At 29.1% G+C, this 20,802-nt stretch overlaps 3 protein-coding genes across 8 annotated transcripts in view; 1 reads left to right on the forward strand and 2 right to left on the reverse strand.

Annotated features, from left to right (window-relative positions):
- The window catches only part of LOC106683431 (max-interacting protein 1-like), a 74,978-nt gene extending 64,684 nt beyond the window's left edge, over positions 1-10,294 (reverse strand). Inside the window, exons 1-3 of the mRNA XM_014424902.3 lie at positions 9,873-10,294; positions 9,666-9,753; positions 9,520-9,549 (exon numbers count right to left, since the gene is read on the reverse strand). Of these exons, the coding sequence (XP_014280388.1) occupies positions 9,520-9,549; positions 9,666-9,753; positions 9,873-9,927 (173 nt within the window). The 5' untranslated portion in view covers positions 9,928-10,294. The remainder of the gene's footprint in view (positions 1-9,519; positions 9,550-9,665; positions 9,754-9,872) is intronic.
- A 61-nt stretch (positions 10,295-10,355) lies between these two features.
- Positions 10,356-13,811, reverse strand: LOC106683430 (uncharacterized). The gene is made up of 7 exons (XM_014424901.3): positions 13,563-13,811; positions 13,308-13,484; positions 11,316-11,572; positions 11,054-11,235; positions 10,843-10,976; positions 10,568-10,735; positions 10,356-10,494 (listed from the first exon to the last, which is right to left on the reverse strand). Exons 1-7 carry the CDS (start codon positions 13,743-13,745, stop codon positions 10,375-10,377), a joined length of 1,221 nt encoding a protein of 406 aa, XP_014280387.1. The 5' UTR covers positions 13,746-13,811; the 3' UTR covers positions 10,356-10,374.
- Positions 13,812-14,137: 326 nt separating this feature from the next.
- The window catches only part of Stat92E (Signal transducer and transcription activator Stat92E), a 40,947-nt gene continuing 34,282 nt past the window's right edge, over positions 14,138-20,802 (forward strand). For 4 of the 6 annotated variants that reach the window (XM_014424893.2, XM_014424896.2, XM_014424897.2 and 1 more), the window contains exons 1-4: positions 14,138-14,287; positions 14,507-14,647; positions 19,503-19,677; positions 19,761-19,850. In XM_014424893.2, coding sequence (XP_014280379.1) covers positions 14,520-14,647; positions 19,503-19,677; positions 19,761-19,850 — 393 coding nt within the window. In that variant the 5' untranslated portion in view covers positions 14,138-14,287; positions 14,507-14,519. Of the gene's footprint in view, positions 14,288-14,506; positions 14,648-19,502; positions 19,678-19,760; positions 19,851-20,802 lie in introns of those variants that run through there. The other 2 variants (XM_014424895.2, XM_024362324.1) reach the window with 2 other exon arrangements.

Here is a 20,802-nt window from a genome sequence, read left to right on the forward strand (position 1 = left end):
AGCACTTAATCCCAACGTAGTGAAGACAGGTTCAGTTCAGGTTTTCAACCACCAGTTGGCAACGTCGCCCTTGTGGCTTAGCACTTCCGTAACTATGCAAAATTAGTATTAAAATCATTAATATAAATTTGATTCATATGAATTTTTATTAATGATAGTAAAGCTGTTATATTAATTGGTTCGAAGAATCTTAATTTTAACAAGAAAGACTGTTAAACAACAGGTTAAAGATTCCAAACCTCTTGCAAATGAATGGCGAATTAGGTGATGGAGCGAGCGTTTAGAATAGCTAACGCCATAATTTTTTAAAACTGCATTATTTATTTATTATATTTAATCTCCTCCCTATAATCCTCAAAGGTGCCTAAAAAGTATATGACCATGGCATCTCCAAATGTAGAATAATATTTAACATGGTGTCGATAGATAGTGCATGATACACTTCAAGGATCTCAAGGCTGAAAACTATAAAATTCAAGGTGATTTTCGTCAACTGATAGTGTTAAATTTAAAACATCATATTAACCATAAAATCATGAACTTATTTGGCTTCATGAATAGAATATCATTCTAGAAGATGCCATCATCACATCATCAATACTTCCTTTTTTTCTTTATGATCAGAAATCAAAGAACCCTGTTTCTAAATTACTATTATAAAAAGAGATTCTCCCGTTCCAGAAAAACAAAAAATTGTGAATAGTAATAAAAACGACTAAAATAAAAAGCTGTTTCTTAGTGTGGTAAGTAAAATAATCCAAAAAGGTCTTTAATATCACTGTGTAGTTGATTCCTTGCGAAACAGATATGTACCAATCCTGTCCATCAAAAAATGAAACCAGTTCAAACACAAAAACAAAACCTTGCTTTTCTCTGAATGGAGTCTAGAACAAGATGGCTTCAGGAGGTTACTTCTCAGGTCAACGTTTCATTATATTGTACTTACATTATAAATAATTCTAAGGCTCAATTAATTATCAAAAAATAAAATCTTAGTTAGCTTATAATTAACTAGACAGTTTTAGTACCAATATCAACCAGTTCTTTGATTTCCATTCTGGAAGATTTAAAAAAGTGCCTAATAATAAAGACGATCCTCTCTTTATTGCAGACCTATACTTACAATTTGGAATTCGGGAAAATAATCACAAGATCCATAACAACTCGAAACAATGAATACAATTTTGAAATTGAGTCAATATCATGAAGACGATACTAGAAGAAATGACCAAGTCTTTAGCTACCGGTTGTAGAGCGAGCGATAGCAAAATGGGTTAGTGACGCAATACTGAATCACTTTCTGACTCAGGCAATAAAAATAAACAATAAAGATTGCTGCAGATGCACCTGTATAGGCCAACAAAGGGACTGAAGAGTTGATGACAATGGAAATAAATCTCTTACGATAGGCAGTCGCATAAATAAAAGTAGAATATGATGTTTTTTTTTCCCCCTTCCAATTAGTGTTCATAAAACTGATGTCAATACTCCAACAACACGTTCCATTACCAAAATGAAAATTGACAAGACTGCTTTATACATGCATACAGGCTAGTTTGGTACAAACGCATTACCAAATTAAAGCTATTCATACTGTTCTGGAATAAAATTAGTAATATCATAAATAGATTATTTCTGAATGAAAAATATAATATATTAGACAACGATAACTTCATAATTACATCTTTTCGTTTCTATCTTTTTTTAAATAAAATTTTATTATTTTGTTTACGATCAGAATTTCTCACGTATTACTTATACTATACGTGTACGACCGTGGTGATTAGGCATAAGGTATATTTCGAGTCAGAAAAGGAGCTGATTCGAATTTTAGGATGGGTTGATTTAATTTCATATCTGACTCAAAACCAATTCAGACATTCCCTCTATGCCTAGAGAAGGTTGAACCTACATAATAACAACTCATTCCCGACCTCGTTGTAGTAAATAAATCGTAAAACAAAATTAACAAGTTTTATTTGTACACATATTTATTATTATTATTTTTTTTTTTTTGTGGATACAATATTTTTTCTTTTTTCAAATAACAGCATTTTTTATTGTATTTTTTTTTTTATATACCAATTACTTCTGTTTCATGCTACAGGTATATGAAATAGTGCAATGCATTATTATTTTTTTTCATTCCGGGGATTATTTTCGTAACCGGCTCAATCAATTTCCTATTTACAGGAGACAAAAAACAAACAAACCTGTAGTATATTTTTTAGCCGTATTGACCAAAAAGCGTCACAATCCAGAATAAAACAGGTTTTAAGCTTAAAAAAAAAATAGGACCTTACCATGTTCTATACCAGTATGTTCTCATACTGACACATTTGACAACTTTTTTTTTTACTATTGTATTCTACTTATTCCAAAGATTTCATCGTAGTAAGATTAATTACTTTTTGACAATCTTACTACCATTGGGAAAGTTTATAGGAACCCTAGTAGAACGAGTCACACAGGTCAAAGATCTTTTTGGAATATGACCAATCCAAAATAAATTATTTATTTTATCTTTTATTATTTACTTTTTTTGTCAGATTCGCAATTATTAAAGCAGATTGATATGGTTGTTCCTATTTCACCTCGCCAATCTTATGTGAGTAATAGCGGTTTTATACTGGATTGAAATGCTTCTATTTTTCCCTTTCTTTAATACGGCTTTGATAGGCAATGTAATGCATTGACAACATGTAAAAAATATATTTTGAAAGAATGCATTGAGCTGGTTTAGAAACTAACCTCAATTATTAAATCATCGAAAGATTTTTTTTATTTACAATTTAATTTCTTGAATACCATATATCATCATTATTATTTTTTTTTACAGTATAAACTTATTTATTTATACTTTAACTATTCTTTTTTTTTTTTTTTTTTTTTTTCCCCCTAGGCTTCTCTTACAACGGATATCTTCCATTCAGACTTGAAAGATGCTGTAGTTTCTACAAGCCACGGACAATCTAAACGATTGCCGTCGTGTTTCTTATTACAATTCTCATTCTTCATTATTTCATTTTCTATTCACCTAAAAAGAGAAAAATCTTAGTTATAAAACAGATATATAATTAGAATAACAACCCTTGTGAATTTTCGTCGTCTTGAAGAGAAAGGAGTATCGTGCTCAAATGGGCAGCGACACGAGAAGGCACTTGTAGCTCAGCGCATCTCAGAGAAAATGTGAAAGTTCTAAAAGGGTTACTCAACATCATTGTATAGAACTGACATTTCCTAAATCAATCTTCTGTAGACATTCCGTAGATAGTACAATACTAAACCTTTATTTAAATGAACATTATAAAAAATATAAATTTATTTTTAAAATCCATTTAGAAGAGCAACGCCGATTTGGTAGTCATAAGTTCTCTCCAACCCGCTTAAGAACGTTATCTTCTAAAATTAAATTGAAAAAAAAAAAAAATCAAATCTATCAGAGGCCAATCATTACATCACATCAAAATGAACGCTTGGCCAATTAAGTCAATCTAAATAGCGAATTTATTTCTAAATATTATATAACTATCTGCACCATGTCGGAAGGAATAACATATACCCAATGCGTGATAATTACAAAAATTGAATCATTAAACATAGATTGTAAACAACCGTTCGCGTTCTGTGTCTACGTGACAGGCAGTGCATCATCAAATCACGGTGAATATCCACGTAGAAATTATTTTAAAAAGAATATTTAAATAATCTTTCGCCACATGAGCGAAACAGAAGTTTTTAAAGGAAGGAATGAGAAAACGAAGAAACAATTGCGCCTTAAACTATGTGAGGTCTACCTTCTTGTTAAATATTATTCAAGCCTCACAATGAAGAAAATATATTCTAAAGTAATTTCTACAGGAAAAATAAAATAATATGCGTAACTGATGTATGAATGCAATAGCTTATTCGAGCTTTCACCGATAAAAGCCTTGAATTAGGAACTGGGGCACGATAAGAAGCCCAATGAACAAAGGAAACAACTATGAACACGTCAATAAGTAATACACCGATCGCCATCGGATCTTCATCCAATTCGCATTATTTCCAAATTAATCCTATAGATCCTAGGGACTGAAAGATACTACTAGGCACACTCAGCTTCAAGGAAGTGGTATCCTTAAACAGAGGGAGAAAATCTGGTGGTTGAAAGTAATTCAGATCCATCGCCTCTTTACAAAACCGTTGGCGCAGAAAATAGTATTCAAACAGGATTTCGACCTGATGATCCATGATCCATCGACCTTATGAATTTCATGATGCTAGATTCATTCGTTATGTGACAAATCATTACCAAGAAATTTAAAAGATATTTTTCAAGTTAACGCATATCATTTATAAAGTAAAATAAAAATAGGTTTATATAATTTTTTTTTTACAGATAAAAGTGAGATAACGTTTTTTATAATTTTGAAGAACTTGTATACGTTAAACCCATCTCATCATTTGGCAACGGCAGTGCGAAGTCCTAACAATATATTGAGAGCAAAGGACCTTTCATGGATTGAAGATCCAATCAAAAATAACAGATATAACGATATAAAATTACAACATTTATTATTTTAAATTGTATGTTGTTCATTTTTTTAAAATACGTTCAGTTGAATTAGTTCCAGGAGCAAATTAATTTTGACTTTAAAATATTACATTATGTAAGTGAAGTATGCCGGTAAGTTCCTGCACTTGGTAAAGTTCCAACACATAAGCCAAGGACAGGTTGGGAAATTAAAATCTTTGGGCGAGCATAGTGAACGAATAGAGTTGTCATACATGTTAACTTGTAACAATGTACAGCAATAACGAAATAAAACCATATTTTTAGTATTATTGAACATAATCAAAAATATATAATATGAATATGAAAATGAAGAACTGTTAAGGAAAATGCTAGTTCTCAATAAATTTTACCAACACAAAATCCAAATTCCTTAGTACAATCAACTACTTACTTTTGATCTGAGCCCTAAGTAATTAACACATTACTAAAAAGTAGAAATGTATTAAAAAACCGATTATTTCGTCACATCAAACAGTTCAGGCCAAAAATAAATTTTACTTTCCTCGTAGAGTAAAAGTCGCCTTGAAAACAGGGCAAGGTACACAAACAAGCCAGATGCCCTACTTTTGACCAATGTGTGTTTATTTGCGAAATCCACTTTGCGAAAACATAATCTTATAAATCTATGAGTTCTTTTATGTTCTGCCAAACTTGTGAACTAAAAATATAAGAAATAATCTTTTATTTAATTAAAAACTTCTTCACTCTTGAACACACCGAACAACAATGAGACGGTTTCATTATATTCAGTTTTTTCAGGCCGCGAAGATTTCAAAGAAACAAAACTAATTTTTATCTACTAGAAATATTTTTTAAAATCGGAGAACGGGAGTTTATTTCTTATAAATAAAATCAGAAGAGAAAATGCAAATTTTCAAAATAATTCATATAACGATACAGGGATAAATTTTAATTCTACTTTATCTCATTTTATGTCTAAGTGACATATCATGGTTTAGTCAGACAGAGATAGTTACTGTTGAGCTTATTAGAGCAAGTTCGATTATTATCTACGAGAAATGATTAATATCGTGGCGCATCTACGGAGTTGGTCCCCTGAGTGACGAGAGAAGGTTATTAAAATATATAAGATCAGTTCTAGGTCGTTAAGCGTTAAAAAAAAATGTTAATCTTTATATATTTACCGACAATACAAACAATTTAGAATTATATTACAACACCAATACTTTTAATATATATGAATCGTCATTTTAAAGTTTTTTTATTGTATTTGTTCAATTAGCTATTCTTTAAGTTAAACAAGCGTAACTTAAGGAAGTACATAGTTCAAATTGATATACTCGCCGTTTCACACTGATCTAACAGCAGTCTAAACGGTTTCTACATCCAACCCGAAACGGAAATGGTTATAATAAACAAAAGTTATTTATTTCATTTAATCTTTTTTAGCCATATCTACTGCTTACAATTTATTATTTGGAATGACTACTAGTGAGGTGTCCATGAGCATGTATTCATTCGTTTTTAGATCCTACTACAAGACTTCTACTAATTTGTCTATCCCAAAATAATAAAATGAAACAGTTGTAATACTTTAATATTAATAAAACGATATGAATACATTTTGAATTTAAGATAAATAAGTTAAACATGAACAAACCATAATCCCAGGGCAAGATGAATGTATTAACCATACCTTATCATAACAGATAAATTTAGGACAGTGATTGGGATGGTTCAGCGCTAGCGTCAACACAGAATAAACGTGAATTTTAATCACCCTGGAAGAATCTAGCAAGTCAGATAAATAAAAAATACATAATTTAGAATCCGAAGCTTAATTAGAGCTTCGGACTATCATAAACTAATAATAGCAAATTCTAACAATGCACTGACCGAGAAAAGCAAAATTATCCTAAATCTACATGTAAGTTCGATTCCGTTTACAAAGATGAGGAAAATTTCGAAGTAAACAGGGCGCTAACATACCAAACCGCAATACGACTTAGCAATGCCAATTTAGCATAGTTGACGTCTTTCTCCAATGGAATCGCAACGAACTGTTAAGTAATACGTCTCTGATGTAACCGAGATATTATTACAGTCAATTAGTAAAAAGACAAACTAATAATAACGTCATCTCTTTAATTATGACACCAATAATAATGTACAATTTTATAAATAATTTCAGGGTATAACTAGCGTGATTATCGCAGATCTTTCTAACCTTGAAAGGTTCGGATATTTTAACCGGACGAAAATGAAGGAAAATTGCAAGAAATAAAACAGGATCTCTTTTTATAAGGACTTCAAATTGATAAATATTTAAAAAGTTAGCACAAACAAACTTCTTATTTTATTAAAAAGTATTGTATTCCTAGGACATTGTAGAACGAATCCGATGGTTACTTGTTTCGTTAACTTGTAATTAGTTAATTTGATTTCAGATATATTATGTAATAAAGTGACAGTCAAATGATATGAAACAGAAACCTCATATCTTAAATAGAATGGGTCTAAGTAATATTCTCAAATAAATGCGGGATAATTTCCTGGAAGAAAGAGGAGGGATAATTAAGTCCATTTAGCAAGCGATTTCAAAGAGGATACCCACAAAGACACGTACTCGGTAGATACATAGGAACAAAGTTGAAGAATATGTATCTAATCCCAATCGAGTAGCCAACGTTAAAAAGTTAGTCCAACCACATAAAATCTACAGAAAAATAAAAACTCTTCATAAACTAGAAACGCATAAACCTTATAAACAATATTGATATTATCTATCACAAGATTGCAGCAAAGAAACTTAAAAAAATAAAATTAAGATGGTTAATTTTTTTTTAACATTCAATAATTTAATCTTAAAATAACCTATATCAGAAAGATTATATAGAACAATGGGAACGCTTTCGTAAAGGGGAGCAACTGTCATCTACTCAAGAATTAATATTCAACAACAATGTTAGAAAGTCACGCAGGTGTTTATTCCTCCTAAACACACTCTTTTCAATTTCAAATAAATTACGAAATTGTTTTACTTTAATCGAATAATCATTCCAATACTAAATGATCAAACCAATTGGAAAATTTATCTGTAGTTGGTTTGATATGCAATCATCGCGTCAAGATTAAAACTATTTTGAAGAGCTTCAAAATTTCTTTAAGCAAGCATTAATGCTTTTAGATCTTTTAATAACTTCGTAAGAAACTGAAAGCAGCTTAGTGTTATTAAGTACCAGGACCAAACTATAATTGAGTGAAAAGAGGATAGAGTATACGAGATCATCAAGGATAGACGCGGTGTGCCTGCTTCATGAACATTTCTTAAGGAAAATTTTCATTATGTTTAAACTACTCATATGCCCTGAGGGTAAAGAGTTGTGGACAGCCTTAATTCAGGTAATTATTCGGCAATAATAATGAGTAAAGAGCAATGGCAGAACGACCAGGCCCAACAGTGAACATGTGTTGCGCTCTGTTGCCAGATCTGGCATCCCCCTCTGCCGCGGCAACCTTGGCGGCTTTACTACTACTACCGCACCAGCTGACTTCAACAAACCATGTTGGGGTCGTTATTAAATAATCTTCCCAAAAATATTCAACAAAATTTCACGAAAAAAAAATACATCGCTAAAGGAAAGGTGGACATAGTATTTTACAGAGGGGGAACAAACAAACGAAATATATTTATGTATAAATATGTATATTTATACATTGTAAGTTAACGAAAAAATAAATAAAAATTAGAGGGTAGTGATTTCAAGAACATAAAGGGGCATCCCAAGACAGTAGGAATTTGGAATTGTATGAAGTTTACGAAAATTCAACAAATTTATTTTTAATTAAAACACTTATAAAACTACTCAACAAGTTTTGATACTCTAATGAAGTAATAATAAATGGATGAAAACTTAAAATAACTTTGTTCATAACAAAAATATTTAAAATAGTTGACTACTTGGTTGACCAGTAGTAGGAAGTGAATTCTGAGCCTAAAGCAAAATTCATTATGGAAAGATAATATAAGATTTGAAAAGTACTAAACTGATATTCGATAGAAAATTAAACAACAAAGAAAAATAAATAAGCACTGATTGTTTTTCAACACAAAAGGCAATGTTTTGTAACAAAACTAAACAGTACATAGTTATTAGTTGTGTGAGTACACACAATTCTTGTCACATGTGAGGCAGGTAGTTGGGTTATCTACCTGTTGTCAGGGCCTAAAAGGATCAATAACAGATTGACTAAAGTCAATGCTTCTTTATTTTTTCATTAGAACAAGATGCTAATGAAAAATATATTCTATGTATTCACTCAGAGCAAAAGTTACTAATAAATGGTGTTGACAGTTAAAAAAGTGAAAGTAAAGTATCAATTCCCTCTTGCACAATTAAAAAGAAAATAAGAGATAGCCATTTATAAATCTATTCAATTGATAAAGGAATGAACTAACCATATTCAATTATTTTAAAGCATTCATTAATATTGCAAGATCTATACATATTTAAGGTGCTAGTATGTCAGTTACACAAAATAGTAAGGTCAAATGATATCATTGATAACATGTTAACAGTAGATAAATTTTAGAGATCTTTAAAAAAATACAGAGTGCTGGTTATAAACATTGTTGAGGGTCAAAGGGAACAGTAAATGTAAATATATATGTTAAGTTATAAATAAATATATTTAATTAAGCATATAAATATATATTAAAATCAGGTGTTTTCTTACATGGAAGTTGAAAAGCCAGCTGGCAATGTTTCATGCCCACAGCTCACAAATAGCTTTAACACTTAACAGTACAGTTCTACTACCAAATAACCTTCCCTATACTTCACATGACCTTGTTTGTTAATTTCAACAATCCAACATTAGAGAGATCATAATTTTAAAAAATCCCCCATACCATGAAAACATCAAATAAATTTCAAGAAGTAATGATCAAAACAAATTCCCCCATATAATAATAAAGTAAACAATTGGGATCAACTCACCTATTCTTTTCCAATTCATTATGAGTTGTCCTGAAAATACAACCAACAATTATAAATTGAAATATACGTTTAATTCTTTTGCTTGAGGATAAATTTCTAAAAAAACACTTAAAAAGAGAAGCAAAATAAATAATTAATGTACCTACCTACTACCCTGAGATTTTTTAGTCTTTGGCCTTTTAATAACTCTGAGATCATCGGGTGGAAGGGTAGATGCATATCCATGCTCTGCTTCTAAAATTCAAAGAATTTTGATTTAGAAAAATCAGCTGACTACATAGAAATGACAAGAGTCAGCCATGTTGACGTGGAAACTACTCTCACAATAACACTGTAAACTTCAACACTCTCACCTCTTTCTCTTCTTTCCAAGAATTCAGCCGCCTTCAGTAGAGCTGCAATACTCATGTTCCCTACAGTCGAATAATACTTTATAGCGCGATTGGGGGCAGTTTAAAAGTTAAGGAACGGGCTAAATCCACCTATCGTCCGCGCCCTCGAAATTCACTGCTGCATTTATTGATGTCAAACGCGTAGTGAGCTGAGGCCCCCTGATATCGAGTCTCGAGCTCCCTCATTGGTGGTGAGCGCCTTAACTACAACCAGCCGACCAATAGCAGCTCAGGAGACATCTCTCCCTAGTACCTGGAGAGTCACGTGAATATCATGCCTTGCAACCAAACAAAACAAACAGCTGTGAAGTGGAGGAAGGCAGCTAGGTCCTGGGCTTAATTAAATGATTTTTTATAAATATATTTTGTGAAAACATCGCTCTTACATTGTTAGTTCTAGATTTCCTTTTATGTACACATTCATTAATATAAATTCCGAATTTTCCAGCACTGATAGTATACACTACATTTTTTGTAAAGGTGCAACATCAATTAATTTAAATGCATTCTGATAAACTTGTAATAAAGATTTAAGTAGACGCATTCTCGCAAAAAGGGCTGGTAATAAATGTATTCTAGGTTCCTGAAAATTGATATTTTAGATGAATAAACAATAAGAAAAATAAAAATCTGAAATACAATAGAATTATACTAACTGTCAAGATTCGTGTTCTGTGATAATATTGACTGAAAGTTGTTGACATTTTTTTCAAAAAATCTAAAATTAGATGCAACTTTGGTCTACCTGATTTGATATCGATAATGCTTTTCTTTACAACTGAAGGCCAATATAATATTAAATCGAACATTATCTGCCACTCATCCTAATTTGAAAAAAAAAAATTAATAAAATATATACACAGGTTACCCTAATATTAAATTTTGGGTTTAATGTATTATTATTTCAAAAAGGAATAAAAACAAAACCCACATCTAAGGATAGAACAGAGAAATCAATGTTTTGCAATTCTGGCAATGCAGGATATACCTCAGCAGTTACTTCATCATCAAACCTAGCACATAAGCTAAATAATCTAGCATAGTTATAGAGAACAAAAATAGAACCTAAAATATATTGAAAGGTCAGAGACAGAATAATAGTTGTTTTTTAAATAATTATAAATGTTGGTTATTTCTTTAACCTTTACATGATGTTTTTTTATCACTTTCCTCTTCATTCAGGTTTAATGTAACCGATCGCTGGACATTACACTGCAATAAATCGAATACTATGGAAGTATTCAAAATTTTGTTGCTTTCCTCTAATACATTTACAGGATCTAACTTATGATCACATAAGGCCATTATGTCTGTCATCCTTATACTGTAAAGTTAAAAAATAAACCAGTAATTTGTGTAGATATAAAGATACTAGATGAATAAAAACATAAATTAATCATCTACCTCTTATATGAATCTAAAGTGATGCTTGGGGAATCGGTGATCACAGTACCAACCATAATATTGATACTGTCATTATCATAAGAATTCTTGTTGGTTACTTTTATACTGATAGTTTCATTTACTTTGTTATTACATAAATCAAAACTACCTCCGCAAGCACAAATAACATTTTTAACCAAATTTTCGGTTAACTTCAACCTAAGATTAATGAGACTGTCAGGATGAGAGACTTTTTCCACCACTGAAAATCTGAACACCTAAAAGCTCAAGAATGTTATTTTAACATTATCAATCATCCTACTATAACTTGGTTGACAATTTAAATAGATTAATAGAAAATTAATGAATTTAATAAATAAATGTCACAAAACTTGATATCAAATGTAGCATTTCAAATTTTACTATAATATGTATTATATCAAAGACCATTAAGAAATCATAATCTGATTTATAAAAATTAAAATATTGGTAAACATTTTGAAAATTAGAACAGGACAATAATACTTTATAATGACTGAAATCAGAACATACTTTGAAGATTCCAACAGGAGTAAAATACAAAATATTAATGAAGCCTGCGGGTACGTAATACACAGAAATTTTCTTCTACCTTCTTAATTTCCAACTTACAAAAAAATGTTACACTGATTTTGGTGATCTTTGATTTAATAAAATGTATTCCCTGTAACTTCAAAACTTAGAAACAATAAGTATAATCTTATAATTTTTAATTGCTGTTTTTCATTTTAATTATTTTACTATTAACAATAAATTGTACCATTTCCTTCTGTTTTGTGAAGAAGTTTTAATTATAAGGACTTTGTTGTGTTACTAACAAAGAAATTAAATATACATAATACTAATAATAAATATAAATATAAGTATGAAATTTTACCTTCACCAAAATGGCAAATTAATAACTTATTAGTAATAGGAATAAAAGTAGCAATTATTTAGCAGTTGTAAAAAAGTAGATAAATAATTCCATTCAATTGTTCAATTAATTATTCTTGGAAATAATTTACAATTTTTTTTTGTAAATTTATTATGATAAAACATCAAACTACAAATAATCAAATAACCCTAATTAAGGATAAAAAACAATCTTTTTTTTTTTTTTAACAAATGAAGAAATTATATCAAAACACAATTTCTTGCCACTGCTCAATACAAAGTTTTCATTTTTAACAGGTTACATCCAAACAGCAGTCATATAAAAAATCTTTTTTGATCTAAATTACTATAAGAACATGAAGAATATATTACATTTAACAAAAATTTGAAGACACAATAATAATGAATTTTTCTTAACATTAATAATGAACTAATATGTAACTTCTCCTATTGTTCATAAAATGGCCGTAGAGTTGGGCAAAAATTAGCTATAGTTGAAACTAATAGCTAAAATCATCATGAATACAATATTTATTAATCAATAGTTGATCAATATCAACATATAACTATAGTTGATAGTATCATATAGTATTAACAATAGTTGATAGTATCCATGGCAACTTTAGCTGTAAATAAATAAAATAAAATATTTACTCATTAAAGTAATTATGATGAAAGATAAATACTAGGCGGCCCTAAGAAACGACATGAGATATATACTTTTATTTTTATGTACATTAACTTAAACGTTTTAACAATTTAAAAAACTTGTAATTTGCTTCACAGTATTCTAGTTTTTAGTATATGTAGTTTCATTAAAACACACCTTGCTGGCTTTTCAAAACTTTATTTGCTAAAACTCATGTAACGAAAGTTAATTCAGTTGAAAAATTCAAATATTCCAGTTGTTCATGACTACCATACTTTATTAACTTCTGAACTATTCACTTAAAGTATTTATGAATAAATATTTAAAAGAAATGTCTGGTTAGATATAGATACTGTATTAAGATATTAGAGAAGAAAACAAACACTACAAAACTATAAGGCCAGATTAAGCACTAACATTTTTAAAATTACAAGTAAAGAATGTATTACCTTATTAATAAACATGGAATTGTACCCATATTTACTTCCTAACATTTCTACATCTTTTAATCCATTTAGAAAACAACCACTTCTGGAGAGGAACAGAGCAAATCCATGTGGTGCAACATTGACCTTAATGAAATCCTTAATCCAGGGAAAAATTTCAAAAAAATTCATTTCTAAAACCTAAATAGTAGAACCAGTTATAACTAAACCGATTAATTAACTAAGATACATTATTAATATACTTTACAGGATACTTACAGAAAGAGTTGGGAGAGCACATTGACGGTTACTAGCATAACATATGTAATCACCCACTTTATGATTATTAGAAACTTTAAAAAACTTGAAACCACCTTCACATAACATATTAAACAAATCACTTGACAAACAATCTTCTAATTTTGATATAATATCAAACATTTTTACCGAAGATGAGCACATGTCTCAAATAACCTAAACTTTACTTGTCACAAATGACAGGAGCCGGCACTATCTCAAAACACTGGTATTTGGTAAAGGTTAAGACGCAAATGCTTTATTGATCATGAATCAGTTTAATTTAAAAATAAGATTTAAAGGATTAAAGCTCAATTTCTTCTACCAAAATAGTTTCATTTAATATAATAAAAACAACTTGATGTATTTTTATGTTATTTTTATCTAAACAAAATATTTAAACTCCTCCATTGAATACTATGTTAAATAGTAAAAAGTGAAAATTGGCCTATTTACATTTCTATTCTTAAAAGAAATAATTATATGTATTGAAAATATCATTAAAATATTTATTTCTCAAAAAAACATATACTGATTTTGGTTACACATATTTCCGCAGTTTTACATGCGCCATTTTTATGTTATGGTTTATCTCTAGTTTTAGTTTTCACAGTCCTGCAGTGCTCATTAGTTATTGGTGTTTTGCGTTGTTAGCTCTATTCTTGTTAGTTTTGAATAATCAGAGAAACTGCTAAATCTCGGAATAGGTTTGTTAATTTTAGTATTTTAATGTGTACTACCTAATTGTGTTGTGAATCAAAATCATTAATGTTTAGTAGTGACAAAAGAGATTAATGTTGTGGAACTTTTTAGTAGTTGATGTTTGTGTTTTCAAGTTAGTTAACATCTGATGTACTTCTCTTAGTAGAATTTATATATTACAGTAATAAGTGCCGAAGTACTCTCTGAAAGTGTAAATATTTTAGGTTACTGGGCTCCATGTCACTCTGGGCCAAAGCACAGCAATTGCAAGGTGAAGCCTTGCAACAAGTTAGAGCAGTATATGGGGAACATTTCCCCATTGAAGTAAGACATTTTCTAGCACCATGGATTGAAGAGAAGTTATGGTATGTGTTTTGAAATTTTTAAGTTAAGAGTTTACGAATTTCGTTTGTAAATTAGTTTTCAATCTTTTGTGCGATTGTAAGCATTTTAAAAATATTTGAACTAAAATAGGATTGATAGTTAAATCTCCATTTGTCAAAATGTAAGTTTCAGTTATACAGTATTGTCTAATTGACAGTTTTTTGTTTGTCTTAATGAGGTCATCTTATTTCTTCAATAATGAGTAGTGTTTTAAAGCAATCATCTAAGTTACCATTTAATATTGAAAGATTTCAATCATTTTTGTACTATTACTTTTGTATTTATGTTTTAGTTAACTAGTCCTAATAGAAATTTGTAATTATTTCTACCTATTTATATTTACTATCTTAAATTTGGGCCTGACCTGCATCGATTGACTACTAATCTATTAATATTACTTCAGCTGTAGTCAGTGGCCAAATTTGAAAATGTTTGTAGATCTACCATAACTATGATACTTCGCTCAGTTTTTTCTTCACTAAAAAGAAGTACGATTTGTTTCTTCTTATAGCTGTGTTGGTATTAATTAATGACACATATTTGACAGGAACATTTTGAGTTTTTATTATAATTCTTTATTTATGAGGAGTGAGTATATTAACATTCAATATAAGTTAGAATACAATTGAATGATTTTAAGAGCTTAAGTCCGTAATATCACAAAATTACGATCTTGTTAATGTTTTTGTCAATTTAGGCTTCGTCTGAACATATTATACTAAATAGTATCTAAATTAATAAGTAAAAGTGTTAATTAAACGTATAAGTACTCATGGCTTTTTTTAAATTGCCAACATAAATTCTATAAATAGTAAATTCTACATCTACATAAATGGAAGCTGATGTTCATATTATTTTTGATATGAATTTATCATTTCAAGTGTATTGTCCATACATGGTTATTTTAGCTATACTGTTATTGTAAAGAAACTAATTTTTAATTAGTTGTTAGTAATGTTTAGTTTTGACACTGTCTAACCCATTCCTCCTTTTTTTTTTTTTTTAAATTAATATTTACAACCTCGATGACTAATATCTAGCCAAGGCAGACACCATGATGTGTTATAAGCTGTTTTTCTGTTAATCAGGAAAATCTAATTAATTTTGAATTTTATTTTTAAAAGTACTCATAACTTAGTTTTGAAATCTAAATAATTGTTAATTTCATTTTAATTATATATAAAATATTTTGTTTTGTGTACCAATCACAATGTTTCAATATATTTCATCTAAATGAATCTTTTAACCATTAATTTTTTAAAAAATAGAGGTTATTAGAGTTTTCCTGAACAGTTTTCATTTTAGTTAATAAATTAGGTAGAAATATAGTGTTTTACATTTGGGTTTAGCATCCTTATGCATCATGTCACACAATACTCTATCTGGAACAAAATTTATGGGTTATCCTAAAGGAAGTAGAAACATTGAGTGGGTATTTTATATGTTTTAAGTTGCCATGTAGTTAAAAAGCTAATAGAAATTGGGTTTTGGTTAAATTCAGTCTCTTTAGAATATATAGTGTGCATGATTTTATATCATGTCACGTTGGCTAACGTTGGCTAAACGTTGGCTCATTAAATTAGTATATTTCTACTATTTGAGTTTTTCTTGACCGCACCCGGACCATATTCCTTTCATCTTCACACACGGTCAATCAATAATCTTCCACGATTTTATATCAACTGAGAAATTGATCAGCAGTTTGGTCATTACTAGCTGGTATTTATTTTTAAAATCTGTTTACTTAAAAAAAAATATTTTTTCAATGTTAAGGACAAGTCTTAGTTGAAATATTAAACCAAAATAAATTTTTACATGGTTGATTTAAAACACTAATCTGGTTAAAGTAAATTATTATTATTAGCACTTTTAATACCCCTCTAAATCTATAGAATTTAAATTTGAAGAATAATGACAAACTTTAATTAGCTTATTTCCATGTCTGATTAAAATGTGCAATATCACAGTATTTGAAAATGTTTGAAGGACTATCTTTGTAAAAAAAGAAAAAAAATAGAAGTTAATCATCACAGTACATAGTTATTTTTAATTGTGATGTTTTATTGAACTTCTAATAAATTTTAGAAGTTTAATAAAAATTAGAGGTTAAATAATATAGCATTTTGTTAGAGTGAGAGTTCAAAACATTCAGCATTAAAAACCATTAATTCGTATTTTTGTCATATTTTATTAACATTTCTAGGTATTCTTTCATCTTAGAGATTTTTTCTTTCAAGATATTCATTCTCACAATTAAAAATATTCATAAGCTCTATTCCATATAAGTTATTTTGTTACATTATTGTTGTAAATAAGTACCTCCTACATTTTTAAGCCATATCAGAATATTCCTAATCTTCTGATATTTATTTATAAATATTTTGACTCCTACTTTGAATTCATTGCTTGATTGCACAATTATCCTGAGTATCTTGCTTATTCTTTTTTCAATTTCATTTTGTACTTGTAGATATTAAACTAATCTTTTATTTTATTATTTAAATTTTATGTATCCATCTTAAAATTGACTGTATTTTTTAATATTTTTATTTTCTTGAACTCACTTTATGAAATTCTTACCTACATTGGTTTTTTATTTCAGCGAAAATTTAAAGGCACCAAATTTATGAAAACTAACATTATTAAAAAAAATAATCAGACAAAAACAAGTAATATTGTTCAATAGAGAGTTTATACTCTCCTTATGGATAAGGTGAATAGAATATTAAATGACAAAAACAACATCCAGAAAAATTAGATGTTATTTATTAAATAAATTTGAGGACAAAATTAGCACATGCATTACAAAATTACATGATAATGGTTTTATAGATATATAAATAAAAAAAGTTATAGATTACACCTCACCCAAAATATTTGGAATGTAAGGTAACCAAGAGAAAAAGTATGATTTGAGACCTTTCATAAGCAGTACCTGTCAAAGTTAAGGTTAAAAATTTATTTCTGCCATTTAATGATCCAATATAACAACAATGGCGTATATGATGACAATTATGAACAAAAAATTCTTTCAATTTATGAGAAAAAATAAATAAAATATCAGTATTTATTCATAAACCAAATATAACTGATGACTTATTACTTACAAATAACAAATAAGGAGATAGGAACACAATAAAACAGTCAAAAAATCGGAATAAAGTTTACCCATGGAAAATTCAGGGCTTGATTTTTTTGTATTAGTGTCAGTGTCATAATGGAGGGTAAAAGAAAAATTATTTTTAAAAGCGTCATAATTGATTGTTTCTATCTGGAATGGTTCTTTAACATGAAGTATAGTACTTGATAGGCCATTTCCACTAACAGCAATGTAATATGTAATGAAATGATTATTTTTAACTGCCAATATTTTTTTTTCTAAAAAAAGAAGGTATTGTTTGGGCATGTTTTGTCCCAAAATGAACTTTGTAAAAATCTAAAAATTGTATATTAAGGCTTTTGGATATAGATATAATTTCAATAATAATGTTATAATAGTATCACAATTAACAGGATAAAAAAAAAATGATGTATTGGTAAAATGGAGTTCATAGTTGGATTATATCAGTTGTGGCTTAGTATGGATTTGGGAAAATTTCGAAAACATTGCTATCTAGGATAACACAACATTAGCATTTGTAAAAAATATCATGTCGCTGGCTCAACATTGCATATTATAAAACAACAATTTTCATTTTTTAAATCCTCAAATATTAGAAAATTCATTTGTACTGAGCTGTATACTCGAAATAATTGTGTAATCAAATACACCGCCTATTATGTTCAATTAAAATGAGTCATAATATTTATATGGATATATCAGATCTTTAGGAGTACCATAATAATTAAATTATGTTAATAGTTTAATTTGAACAAATTATGTTAATATGGCTTACAAATAAATTAGGTACACATTTTATTATATTAATGCAATGAAATAACTTAAGTAGGTACAGTTTATAAATATTTTTGATTGTGAAAATAATCGTTTTGTTTATTTGAAAAATGTCCTAAAGAAGAGAAAATACTCTTAAGATGTTAATACAATTAAAAAACGATGAATGAGAAGTAATGAAAATTTATATATTTTTTGCTGTTGCATATTTGAACTTTTATTCTTCCTATAATTTTATAGATGGGCATACTTGAGCAAACTTTTTTTTTTTTTCTTTCTTTCCACCCAAAGCAGTAGCAATAAGGAAGTTTATGTGATTGGGAACGTGTGATATTTATCATAGCTAATAGTTAAATAATTCTTAATCTGATAAAAGCGTAAGCTTTGAATTCAGACCATAATCCAATTATTTGGTCTGTTGAGGAGCAGACTTGCTTATTGTTATAAATCATTTGTTAGTAGTTTACTTATATGTAGTTCCCTTAGTATCTATCAGAAATGTTTATAATCAATATATATTATGTATCCATAATGAGGTGTAGATAGTTGACCATAGATTAATGATTGAAGAAGTTTGTCAGAGGATGCGGTCAACAAAGAACAACATAAATAAACAAAACAATATTTATTTATTTTAGGCCGACGTTTCGACCTGAGTTTCAGGTCTACATCAGGGGTTATGGTGTAGAAGGTAGGCCTGACTGCATTTTAGGCCTTACTTCTACGCCATAACCCCTGATAAAGACCTGAAACTCAGTTTGAAATGGCATAAAGTAAATAAATATTGTTTTGTTTATTTATGTTGTTCATTGCTGACCGTACCTCCCCTCCCCCCCCCTTCAAACTTCTTCAATCATTATATTATGTATTAATTATTCTTTTATTATCGATATAGAATTATTTATGGGCAATATAAGTACTAATTTTTTATTTTTTTCAAGTAACGACTACTTTTGTAGGACTGAGTTGGATCCAGAAAATCCTGCTCATGAACAGTATGCTGCAAGTTTGCTTTCCATGCTTATTCAAGAGCTTCAAGCTAGAGCAAGCAGTTTGGCTGCCGAAGAACACTTCATTACCAAAATCAAACTTATTGATGCAGCCAGTAATCTGCAGGTGGGGTTTAAATTTAATAGTGAACTATCACATAAATTGTAATGATGTCTTGGTTCTCTTCAAATTTTATATTTTTGTTTTAGAAACGCTATGCCACAAACCCTCTGAATCTTATCCATATAATCAAACACTGTCTGACAACTGAATTGAAATTAGTTCAGCAAGCTGAAAATGTAAGTAAAATGTTTGTATTATAATTTATTAGATAATTGGTGTGGCAGTTTAAGCATTTATTTATTTTTTTTTTTTTTCCAAGCCAAATGAGAAAAATTCTATGGTTTCTGCATTTCAGTTTATATATTTAAAAAAATTATACACAAAAAGTAATGGTTATAATAGTGTACATGGAAGTACATATAAATTTAAGTAAGAATAAAAACATAAATTTTTATATTAATAAGGATATTATACAAAGAAATTATGACCCTTATTTACTTGGATGATTTGGTCTTGCTTGGGAATTCTGTGACTGTTGTCCAATCGAACCTAAATATTTTAAATAAATACTGCAAATTAAATTCCTTAATCATTAATGTAGGAAGAACAAAATTGTTTAGAACTTACAGGAATAGGCCTAAAAGAGGTAAAAACCTATATTTCAAGGGGAGCATTGTTGAAGGAGTACCTGAATATAAATGCCTTGGTATATCATTTGGTTCATGAGGACTCTTTAACTGTGAGATGCAGCAAATAGTATCAAAAATCAAAAGTACCTGTACAAAGGCAAAAATAATCTTGTGGGGTGCGTGCCAGAAGCTTTATGAGTCGATTATATTGAGTTGTATCCAATATGCTGCACCTATTTGGGCCTTGTCTAAGCGCATAGAGGAATTGAAAAATATACTATCAAATAGTATATACCCAAACTGGGATTATCTACATTAGAGTGAAAAAAAAAATGACATTACCTGTTTAATAAAATAAAAGAAACAAAAACTATACATCTTATTATGAAGATAGGTATCCAGTTCCAAGTACCAGGGCATTCAAAAAGTCCTGTCGTTTTTCGTTTGTTCGTTGTTTATTTTGATTCTAGAGTGTTTGCTAATTAATTCCGTTCAATACAACTTTTATCCATGTAAACACAAATGTTTATACTTTATGAATAGGAGGCTAAGGAGGATT

The sequence above is a fragment of the Halyomorpha halys genome, unplaced genomic scaffold (genome assembly GCF_000696795.3).
Source record: "Halyomorpha halys isolate HHAL.00 unplaced genomic scaffold, Hhal_1.1 Scaffold483.1, whole genome shotgun sequence".
Classification (NCBI taxonomy): domain Eukaryota; kingdom Metazoa; phylum Arthropoda; class Insecta; order Hemiptera; family Pentatomidae; genus Halyomorpha; species Halyomorpha halys.